The sequence below is a fragment of the Bombus fervidus genome, chromosome 16 (genome assembly GCF_041682495.2).
Source record: "Bombus fervidus isolate BK054 chromosome 16, iyBomFerv1, whole genome shotgun sequence".
Classification (NCBI taxonomy): domain Eukaryota; kingdom Metazoa; phylum Arthropoda; class Insecta; order Hymenoptera; family Apidae; genus Bombus; species Bombus fervidus.
Genome location: NC_091532.1, coordinates 2850829 through 2863274, shown reverse-complemented (window position 1 = coordinate 2863274; position 12446 = coordinate 2850829). Strand labels below are relative to the sequence as shown.

The window sequence follows — 12446 nt, the reverse complement described above, 5'->3', positions numbered from 1 at the left end:
AGGCTTTAACCGCACGATGTGCGCGCCCGATAGTCTGAAAAATCCTGTACCACGTTTGTATCTCAGCTTCGCACCCTTTTCCTCGCCTCTGGCTTTGAAAAACTATGCCCTCTTTTCGGTCGTTCGATTAATTTGCTCCTTTTGGTTGTTAAATTTAACTTTATTGCTTGGTGGTTCTGTTTTGTTACGCGTATCTCCGATTTTTCATTGTTTGGAGACACTGTTTTCAGGATAAATAAGAATTATTTCGTGTTTTATTTGAGCTTCAGGTACGTGATTGATTTTAAAGAGCAGTACTATTCAAGGTTTTAGTACGTTTTTCTATCTCGAACGTTCTTTAGTTACAATTTTTACGCTCTCTCGTTCAAAATGACCTATAATACCTCGTTAAAAATCGTTTTACAGTACTTGAGTACTTGTTTGAAAAGCGTAATAACGATAGTACTTCACGGAAGTACGATAATTCACGCTAAAACCTTTAATTATAGAAAAGAGGTGAGAGCGACACGAAGAGGATGAGTACCGCAAAAGTTTAAATACGTGCGTTAAAAATACGTTAAAAATGTAGGCGTTGAAAGACGAAGTAATTTATAAAGTGACAGTAGAATCTGCTCCTGGGAATTGATACGAGCGTGTGTGTTTTAATTAATGTACGCTCGGATTGAAATCGGAATTACCACGGCAGTTTCATTACGACGATGCAATAATTTCCACTTTTAATCCGTTCTTTCTACCTTTTCCGTTTTCCGAGCTTTCGCTTTCCTTCGGCCTTTTTACTCTTCGCTCTTTAATTATTCCTTGAACTTTCATTCGCACCTCGCTCAAAGGGCAAGACACGGTTTTATGGCGATCGTGAAACGTTCTCAAACCAATCTGATAAACGTTCAAATTACGTTCAAACGAATAAAATTATAGCCATTTCATTGATTTATCTCGTTAATGTAAAATGTCGATTAAAACGTCGTTATTGTATCTGAAACTGTTTACCTGTACATAAATTTTAATTACCAATTAACACCATCGGAACGTATAATTACCTGTGACTAAGTTTTATTCGACATGCAAATTATTCAACGTTTCGCTGGATCGTGTTCGAATTAATTTGTGTTGAAATTTATTCGATCTATTCTTAAGCTGTCTCGCTGTATCTTACGTGCGTAATTTAAAAACACTCTTCATTCGTGGTTGAACTTTGGTTACCCGCAGCTATCCTCTTTATTAAGGATCCTTGCTTCTTCCCTCGCAAAGTAAACGCAAAGTGAAAAGAAGAACCGACACAAAAGAGGCTCGAAAGAAGCCAAACGTGTGCTCAAAGGACTAATGACTGTTGCGTTCGGCTCGAGACAGGACAGTAGGGGGTAAAATTGGTAACTTGACGAAACTCAAGGAAGGCAAGTCATGAAAAATTAATCCCTATTTTTTATTCATTCAAACCTCCTTGTACTTCGCAGCAGGGACATACCAGTATGGCTTGTATTTTATCGTTTACCTCTTTTCTATTTATATTTATGAGTAAGTAAATCGAATTTTTAAACTTTAATTTTGTTGGTACGACTGAGAAGAAATTTTACGATCGTCTCGTTCTCACTTCTAAAACTAAATTTTGTATCTTGGTCCCGTTTCTTTAGTCGCTCGTCCGTAAACACGTAAATTTGCATAAACATCCGCAGTTTAATCACGATCGAAGAAAAGTATGAAACGCAAACGTGTAGCAGGAAAATTGCACGCTCAGTTGTTCGTTGCGATCCGGTATCTTCGCAGAGGATTGCCGTGGCATCTCTAGAGGGGCAGGCTACGATCGAGTTGTAAAAATCGCGAACAGCTCGGGACTTGCATTCAATTACAGCGACGTAGCCTGGCAGAAATTTAATCAATCATCTCGCGACGCATTAAAATAGCCCAAGTGCATACTACGCTGGCGTCGTTTCGTATCTTCCGTTCGTTTTCCTCCCCCGGACATTCTGCATGCGTCTATAACGAAATTCTAAGTTAATGATGTTAAGTTTGCGACGGCTGTACTGCGACGAAACCCGCGCAATTTGCATCGTTTCGGAATGTTCGTCGTAGCCCTATCGCTTCGAGGATCCGGTAAATGTTGTGGTACCGAATTTAATCTCGTTGATGGACGCTTAAAGAGCTTTCGGTTGAGAGGTAGAAGTTTCGATGTCAAAGAAATCGGAAGCTTTTAGAGTAATCTAAATTTTGCAAATTTAATAAAAAAGATAAATGAAATGTTCTATATCGTGATCGTGGCAGTGCATCGATTTAATAAGTTAAAATATTGTATTCCATACATATGAGATATTTGAATAGTTGGAGAAACAGCATAACACATTTGTGAAGCGAGTTAATTCATTTCAAGAAGACAACCGTCATAATTTAAATTGAACGTAATCGTGCTCGTCACGTGATCGCGTATCGCACTTATGCACGCGTTTCTTATCTCTGTATTACCCGATATACTTCAACGGATGGTTTTACGATATCGTGGCGATCATAAAATCTCTTTATCAACGCGCTTTTACGGAGCTCTCACGGAACGACCATCGGCACTTTCGATCGTCGCGATCTCTGTTCGCTTATCATCTCGTAAAAGCATTCTCATCGAATAGAAAATAAAACCTTGCGGCGAATTTCGTCTTCCTTTGCGTCATCAAGTATTTTATCTGTAGCGCGAGGGAATGTGATCCTCGCGCGAGATTTGGTAGGTACGATAAATACAACAGTCTGATATACCGCGAATGTTATGTTTCAAAGATGAAATGACTTTTGGAGAATTTAACTGCCTGAAAAATATGGATGTATCGTAGGATCTCCTAAATTTGATAGTAATAAACACAAAGACGCGTTAAAATTTTTAAAACCTTCCAAGCGTATAATAAAATTTTGCTTTTATTTATTTCGGAATTTAAAAACTTTCGCGAAAACTGTACTATAACGGAGTTGCCAAAATATTGACACTAAACTTCTCTGCAATGTGCAAATATCGCAAAAATATCCGAGTAAAATTCATTTCTGCGCTGTGTATTTTTTCCGGATAAGTTTTATTTGGAGAACAGAGGAGAACGGACGCATACGAGCTAATATTGATGCAAATTTTAAATAGTCTAGCCGGGCGCATTTGCTGAAGAGCAACGAGCGATAATAAAACAGGTAAAATTCATTTCCTATAAAGCACACGAAACCAAGCGAAAAGGTTTAATGCAACCAGCCAGATATAGTTCTTTGTGTCGATCTATCTAATAATTTTGTTGTCCACTGTATTAGATACAATATGTTTGCGCGTTTCCTCTTATCGTACGTAGCCAGGAACAAGCGTAACTAATACCGGAAGCAATTAAGTTTTTAACGACTTCTCTATGTTACGCGCGATAAAAACGACCAATCGATGCTGAAAAATTCAATGTATGTTCGAACGATGTGGTAAAAGCGTTGGTTGAACACATTTGATAATATTTCAGACTTTTGCAGGCTTTAGGTGAATAAAATTTATACAGCATTTTGCAGCGAAATGTATTTTCAATAAAGTTTTCCTGACTCTTTTACGATTGAAATTCTATATTAAAAATTAAATCGTTAGTTAAATTTTAAAGCATTTTGGTAAAATTTCACGACGTATATTTTACATTATGAAACAACGGGTGTAAATATTGGACCTTAAAAATATTTTTATTTTAACGTGAAATCAATGAATAATATAATTTCCTAAAGTTTGTTTCTATATTATTTATTTTATTCTTATTAGTATTTCTTTATTATTCTCGTAGGTAAATAGAACATAGCGCCTCGTGTACTTGGTAAAATAATTTTCATCGGATAACAAACAATATGTATAAAATGATCAAATTGATTAGCCGACGTTTATCTGTTTGGAGCTACAGAAATGAAAGAAATGTTGCGATCTTGGAGAAAGACTCGAGAATATGGATTTTTACGCCATTCAAAATATCTCCATTGCGCGTTCTAAAGGAAATCCCTGCTCTCCTAGCTCGTTAATTTATTCTCTTTGACAAATTGTTTCTTCTTAGTGGAGAACGAGCATCCTGTGGGAAAGGTTGCGGCAGAAATTGCCAGAGGCCACGAGGCTGAACCGGTCGTATTAGGTTCCAGCCTCTTCTGACGAATAATGTCGCGAGTTTATTTCACTGTCACCCCCCGTGCCGCGGCATAATTCACCCCGCGGATTTTATTACGATTCCAAGACACGGTTTTCTTACCTCCGCGAGGGTGAATTTATTCTTTGAACCGCAGAAAGAGGGTTGGGGCCGTGGCACGCGATCAACGTCGTGTGCGTGAAATTGAGAAATGAAAAAGGAACGTCGGCGAATGTTTCTCCGCGTATTAATTATGCTTCGACGTAAAGAAACCAAATTCAGAGAAATAATGTGTGTCACGTGTTATTAGAAAACTGTGCGGAATTTCCAAAAAAAAAAAGAAAAAGATAATTATACCTCGCTGTTTTTCTAGCGTTATTAAAATCTATTTACCAAAGTAATTACGCTAAATATCACGATGATGGAGATGCATTAATCGTGACGCGCGTCCTCGTGATCCGAGGGCTACTCGATCGCCAGGAAGATAACACTCGTACGGCATCGTCGGTGAAAAAAATTACATGCCGCCCAAACGAGCGAGAGAAACTCGCCTGAGAGAAAAATTATTACTGCAGATTAGTCCAGCCTGCCTTCTTACGACAGACCTAAAGTGACTGTCATTATATTTCACGGCAATGCTGCAGCCTGATTAACGAGTGCTCGTGCGCTCGAGCCACCGCAGCTGTTTTATCGCACGACACAGCCTTAAGGTTCTTACTCTGTCGCGTTTAACCTAATTACATACTTTCCTCGGGAGGTACGATCTTCGTGCTAGCGCGACGATCTGTTTAATTGCACGAAAAAATTCATCGTTTCCCGTTAGACCACTCGTCGTCGCATACTCCGTGTCCACGCTCGTAATTTGTCTAGTGTGAAATTATACATCATTTTCCCTGGCGATTTTCCCATTGTGATATAAATTCGTATATTTAGACTCTAGCCATAATTAAAACTGTACGATATACGACGCAAAATGAAATGTATATTCATCATCGTATTTTGGTTTCAATTAAAGTTAACGTTAAATATCTATCTACATGTTTTTCGTTGTTGCAAAAAAAGAAGAAAAAAAAAAGGAAACACGTTAACGTTAAAAAAATCCCATTTACTGTGAATTCCGGTAGTTTAAGGTTTCTTTAAAATTGCAAAGGAACATTTTAACGATTCCTCGAGTTACATACCAGACACGCAGCCTCAATTTATTTATCCTTGCTAGAAGTCACGGTTAGCTTCACGATCGTCAAGTCAAGTTTCCTGACGTCTTCAAACGTCGTTCGTGCACGCTCTTTCGTGCGTGCACACGCAACACCGAAGGTTGCACTTGTGTGTACAGTGCACAAGCCAGACTTAACAAAACGTGGGGCCGTTCGTGACACAGGGCGGGGCTCATTAGTTAATTAAACAAACGTGTGGGTCACGTGCGGACCGTCGAAGGTTACAGGCCCCTTTTGTTAATTTGCTGCCTTTGCTCGTTTGCACGCTTACACGCGGTTCATTTTTGGCAATGATTTCTAGTGCCAACGTATGCGTAAGCGTTTTCCGTGAAATTTGCTCGATGCTTCTTCTTTAAATAATAATTCGCGCGAAGAACTATTCCGAGAAAGTTAAGAACGAAAAATATAAAGAATCGTGGCAACGTGATTGATTTGGACGTTGAAGTTATTCGGTACTCGTACATGGTATAAGAACATTTTGATGATATTTTAAAAAATATTTTAGAAGCATTCCGATGCAAATATCGAAGGGGGATAATAAAAGTTCGTGTTAAAAAAGAAGATTCTTTTTGAAAGACGGATTCTTGAAGCACAGGTTACTGATAAAATTTATGTTAATTTGTAGAGAGAGATTTACTACAATACTTTCACTATCGGAAGTTAAAAAACTTACGACAGAACAAAGAATCAATTGGAATATTCACTTCCTCATAGTGTTGCGTTAAATGTAAATTTTACGACGATAAAGCGAAATTGACGTTTGAGTCGTATGATTCGTTCTTGGAAAAAGCCTCTTCGTCTCTAGAAACGCAATTATTATTCTTCTGCTGGCACATCCCATTGTCGGTTTTCGCGGTGACGGAGCAATCATCGTCGATGACACCACGAATCAATCTATAGCCTAACAGAGGCTGCGAATTGTCGCGATAATTGCAACACGAGGCGTATACGCGAACGGCTCCGCTTTCATCGCGACGGTCGTTCGCCTCGTGCGACGTATCGGCTGCCAATTAAGCCCGATAGGAAATTGTTGTTGGTGTTTTGCAAAAAATATCGCCGTGTCAGCGTGTACTTTGTCACGCGTGACCGCCATGCGAAGCGCTTCTATTCGCTTACACGCGACAATAATTCCGACGGCTTCGTTTTCCTTTGTCATTTCTCTGTCATTTCTCATCAAACGTGTAGCAATAATAAAATTGAAAGTGAATAGAGACATTCGTTATGCTAGGGAAACGATTGGTTAATGTAACTAAAGTTTAATGCAGTTTTCTGCCGAGATTTCCAATTTTTGTCTGGTTAAGTACAGTTATTTTTTATATAATGTTAAGGTTATTGGATGTATGTGAATACAAAGGAACGCGTGGATAAATTGTAAGGTAGAAAATATATATATTTTGAATATTAAATTGTAAGTACAAAGTTCGGAATATAATACGAGCTGATCCAGATCCGCACGCTAGCAGCGTTACCCTATGACTGAAAAACCCTGAAGCCAACGTTGCTTGTGTACCGTTTATGGTTTGCCTTCGACGCAGTCTTTTGTCTATGCGCCGTCGATGGCTTCGGTGCTTGAGAAAACTAAAGACCAGATGTAGAGTTTTCTTAGAAGTGGTGACCACTTCAACATAAAAGATAGAGATTTTCAATAATCTACGATAACCTGCACTTCCGTACGTTCTATTCAAATACTCGGCAGAGATCTGACGCTAAGAAATATTCACAATTTTCCTAGCTCGTAGGGAAATCGTAAAAGAAAAACCACGTCGGTTCGTTTCAAGCGAACTTGGCTAACAGCGCGACGAAATCACCCGATAGCATTATCAAAACGTTAATTACTTGCGAGCCGTGGCTCGTTGCTGCTGCTATCTATGCAGAACGATCGACCTGTCCGAATTATCGCGTGGTTCGTCTGCGTTCCGTGCGCGGTTTCAATGGTAATAAGCTCGACGTTCGAAGAGCGAACGCCGTGCTATAGAAAAGCGATGAAATAGATGCGAAATAAATGACCGGTGCAAATTTCCCTCGATAGAAAGCTGGATGAACGTTGAAGCGTGACGATGTGAAATAATTAATCAACGAGAAAGAAGAAAAAAGGAAGGAAGAGAGAAGAAGTATCCCTTTGTTCGATTTTCAACGTCGAATTCGTCGCCTGAAGCACGCTCGACTCGGGCGCTCGATTATTCGCTCGGTATTGTTCGATTTGCGCCGCTCGAATCTCGTTGAAAATACGCTTTAACGCATTTCGAGCGTTAAACGCACTCTCGGCCTCTTTTCGAGCGGTTTGCGCTTATAAATATCGCGAATTATTGAAATACACGAGAATCGACGATTGTTGCGAAATTCGAGTTATAGTCGATCGTCGTACGATTGAAATACTTTTGTGTACGTACTGTATGTGTTACGTAACACATTCTGAAATTTCATTAGCAACTGTAATGAGACACGACTGTCATGATCGTATTGGTGCAATTAATACACGTAACATCGACGTGAAACTCCCAAATTGATAAAAAATTGTACACCTTGTCGCAAAAATACGCAACACAGACGGAGTCGCAAAAAGCTTCGTAATTTTATCGCAATTCGTCACATATCGAATTTTTTCGCTCGATCTGCCAGTTGCAAGCGAATTAATCGTTTCCGAACCATGATGAGATAACACGAGAATACCGGTTTTCTCCGTACAATTGGTTAAATATGACGCAACTGCGGCGTCAGATTCAGCGTCAAGAAAAAGGTACGGCAAAGGTTATCCACGTTTTCATTAACACCCGTCGAATAGCGCTTAGGAGTCGCAGTTCCATTTTCTTCCATCTATTTCTTTCTTTCGCCTCCCTCAGAAAGGTCAGTTGGAGCCCCAAAGCGGTCGAAACGATTTGTTACATTCGCCGTCTTAGCTAATTAATTTATTAATTATCAACGTTCAATCGTTCTCTCTATCTAACTCTTTAGACGTAATAAAAAATAAAGAAGAAACAATATTTTTTAGGTAGGAAAAGTTTTTGTTTGTTTCCGTCATTTGTACAAGCCTCCTCGATGTCACTTCAATACAATTCCTAATTAACGATGTACTGTATGTGAAAATTACAATTAAAACGAATTCCGTTTCATTGATGGAACACTGATTCACTTGATTTTCTTGAAATCGAAGCTATTAACGAAACGAAGTTCAAACAGATGAATCGCGCCAGCTTGAACTACTTAGATGCGAACGCAAAACTGAACGGCGTATTCAGATAAGCGTAACAGATTTATAGAAAGTATTGCGGTATCGTTCGATAAAATTAACGAGTCTCTCGCGGGTGGATCAAGGGGTCAGACGCCGATTGTTAGCCGACGCCACTATGGAAAATGCGATTTTCGTCGATGAAAGATAATCACAAAGAAAGTTGCGAGGAAATATTAGTCGTCAGAGGAGACGTGCAAGTCGAATGATTTATGCGGTTCGATTAATCTGGGTTACGCGTTTATCGTTCGCTTTGCGTATTCGCATAATCGACAGGGGTGAACGAACCTCAGGCTCGATCGCAATCGTATTGCTCGTCCGTACGTTGTCGAGGAGAGAACGAAAAGTGTTGAAAGAACTAGGTTGGTCAAAGTATGATAAGAGTATCGATGAATTTACCGTGATAACTGGACTGCCGGTATTTATGCAATTTTATATTTTTATGAGGTCGACCGAAGAATTGAAATCCAAGTACCCACTAAATATCGCAATAAATATTTTATTTTCAATATTTTCTGTCTTTACGCACATTATGCGCTTTCTGTAGATCTTTTTAACTCTTCGATTTTCAAAAAATCCGCGTACCTCTACGGTTCGACCAATAGAATTATTCTAAGAATTTGCGATCCAGGAGAATTTAATTGTTTGATACCGATTTGCGAGTAGCTCTATAGAGTAGTAAGTATTTGAGTAAATAATAGGAAGATACCAGAATCAACAATGACTATGATTTTGTTACTGGGACGAGAAAGTCGACATTGTTTAATATCTTTGTAGCAATTGAATATATTTGCAGAATCTTTAATTACACGTATTCCCTAAACGTTTAAATCGTTAAATTAGTAACTTATTTGAAGTACATAAAATTTACTAATTAATTGAAAATATATACGTCCATACGAAACGTCTCGCATGGTAGCTACGTAGTTTCGTCGAAGAAAACCACGCGGAACAGACGAATGTTACGTAAAACGCATAGAAAATGTCGATACCGCTGTTCGAGGCCTGTTTGAACGAGAAAGGGAAGAAGCTCTGACACGGTCGCAAGACGGCGATAACCGTATCGAACCGCATTAATCACCGTCCACCCTTTGTTTCCTCCGTTGTTCCCGACACGTTTGACACGCTCGAACTCGGCCCTGGCGACACGAATTACAACGCGAATTAGTTGTAAATCCAACGGAGAAACGATCCACACGAGCGTTGCGTTGGATGGCGTCGATTGTAATTTATCAAATCGCCCGTTGGCGCCCACACTTCAATCAATACGAATCTTCTGCCCGGTCCGTGAACTCTCTCGTTCTCCGTGTCAGCTGTGTCTGCTTCTACGTACGCGGCAACGAACGAAACTCATCCATGCACACCGTCTGAAGAGTGCAATTTAATCGGCTTGAACGATGTTTCCTTATTTCCGAGTAATTCTCATCGTATAATCGTCTGATCATTACGTTGAGAAAACTGGAACGATTAGATCTGACGATTCTCAAAGATCGACGGACTTCGATTATCGATAATATTGGTTGTGATATTAAAATAATATCGAAAGGTGAATGAACTTGTTATACAACCTAATAGTACTGTCAGCGAAACTCTTGTTTGGTATAGAAACTTGTCGAGGCGTATTCTTGCGTTTGAGGGAATTTGCCAGTTGCTGGAGAAGCGGCAGGCCGTGGGTGGAGTTTAAAGTAATTAGGAAATTGAGTTTCCGCGTGCTTATAGAGTATGGGTGCGAATATTAAAGGAACAGAAGTACTTAATACAGAAAGTTTTTGTTAATTAGGAAAGCAGAAGTAGACATTCCGGTTATGGCACCAAAGGGTGTTTGTTTCTAGGTAGGTTCGACTTTAAAAACACTTTCCATTAGAGAAGGAAGTTGAGAATTTATAAATGCAGGACATTCGCTTGTAATTTTCGAAGGAAATATATGGGTATATTCACTTCCTTCTTAAACATAAATGCAGTGAAAATATCGGTTTTATTCGATCAGATCGTAGCTGAGATTACAACTATAAATTGATCCGTTTAATAAAGTGGTTATCGTACAACAGCTTTCACGGGCTGTTACATTTTATGCCGTGCTATAAAACGTATTAGCACTTTCACGTTCGGTGATTCTTAGTTACATTTGATCAACGAATACAATACGAATCTCGACTCAATGAAACGCAGAGAATATTAAATCAAAAGACTGTAATCCTTAAACGAAAGATTGACATCGCTTAAGTAACGATACGAAGAATCAGACTCGGCATATTAAATATTAAATTCGATTCAAAAGAATCGGAACGTGTGATCATTTTTAATTCTTAATCTCTGTTTCAAAATTCACTAATTCATAATTTATACCACACTCTCCTCCTCTTTTCTCTTTCCTCCTTGGTGCTTTCGTTCAAGCCAATGATCGCGTGAAATAATTTTTAACGCTAATAGGCAGCCTAATGGACGTTTGCGTAATTCTCTGTGCACGTCCAACCCTCTTTACCGCGGCGGAGACATACCACGTACGAGCTGCGGGGCTACACCTACACGCAAGCGTGGAGCGCGTCCGCGCGGAAAACTCTCGAGGCAAGAGGCAAGTGTGTTCACCTTAAGGCCTTTAGTCGAGCGCCGTCGCACGCGCCGTAAACATCATGCGTTTGTGTCGCGAACCTCGCGGTCTGTTGCCCCTTCCGTACCTCGATTATCTCGCGTAATCCTCTCGCTATCGATCGTTGATACACTTGGACGCGAAGCTTCGTCGATTTCTAATCTTCGCGTTTAATTCCGCGCGATAATAAATCACGTTTTTGTCAAGTTAATCGAATTAACAGCGTGTTCCGTCGTTCGACAAAATTTTTCCTTCGCGAGTTTATATCGAGTACTTGATAAATCGATCAATTTGTGAACCATAAGATACTACAAAGATCGCTGGCTGTTTATAAACAAACTGATCAGTAACCTGGAGTGTTGACAACATTACGACCCTGTACATACGTAGTACAAGAAATTTGTTCCTTGCTTCGTACCATGGATTTCATGGATTTTAGCCGCTGATCGACTTTGACGAGAGGATATCGTTCCTTGTCGATCGAAACATGCTCGCGAATTTCGGAAGCAACGAGAGTATACTGGGTTATCTGGCCAGCAAAGGTACGTTGGCTCACGTTGCGTCCAATTAAGGATCTTTAGATTAGAGATGATCGCTCGCAGAGGAACGCTGAAATTACACACTTGCCTTTGTCCGCGTGATAATACGCGAGAAAGCAGATAGAAAGTAGGCTTGCCGATGCTTCAGGGACGAATTCTATTTGGATTTCGAGATCGCTTTCATTGTGATAAGGATACTCTTTTCGATGTTCGTCTCAGGCCATTTTGTCGATCGCTTTCAACGCGTCGCTGGCCTTAGTAGCTGGGTCTTTCCTCGAGATAGATATCGCGATATTTTGTAGAATTGTTATGCATGCCAATCGTTACGATCGTTTCGTTTGTTCCAGCTTTTAATCGGAAGATTCTAATCGCAATCAAAAAGACACGTTCCTCGAGATATTGTAATCTATATTTCAAGCGTATCGATTCAATCGCTTTACAAATGTTTAACGTGTTATTTAACTCGAACGAAGTAAGTAAATTTGTTCATTTGCAAAGGAAAGTAAACGCAGTTCTCTATCATAAACGAAAACCAGCAAGAATCGTCTGTTATTCAGGTGCACAGAAAGTGTGCACAGACTGTAAAGTCAGCTCGGTGCGTTCACACGTTGAATGGATGACGCGTTTCGCCCCCGGACTCCCTAAAAATTTTATAGTTTCCTCGTCCCTGTACGAGGAGAGAAGCTATGAGAGATACGTGATACGTGTCGTATCGTCGACGAGGATCGCGCGCGAACGTGGTTGGGCATTAACGCGACTCGAAAACTCCACCGACTCACGTGCATC

General features: G+C 39.9%; 1 protein-coding gene across 4 annotated transcripts in view; it reads left to right on the top strand.

Moving 5' to 3' along the window:
- The window catches only part of LOC139995847 (uncharacterized), a 142045-nt gene that overhangs the window by 118868 nt on the left and 10731 nt on the right, over nt 1-12446 (top strand). The window contains exon 1 of one of the 4 annotated variants that reach the window (XM_072019711.1): nt 11142-11663. The exons of the other annotated variants lie outside the window; for them this stretch is intronic. Within the exon in view, the coding sequence (XP_071875812.1) occupies nt 11609-11663 (55 nt within the window). The 5' untranslated portion in view covers nt 11142-11608. Of the gene's footprint in view, nt 1-11141; nt 11664-12446 lie in introns of those variants that run through there. 4 annotated transcript variants of the gene reach the window in all.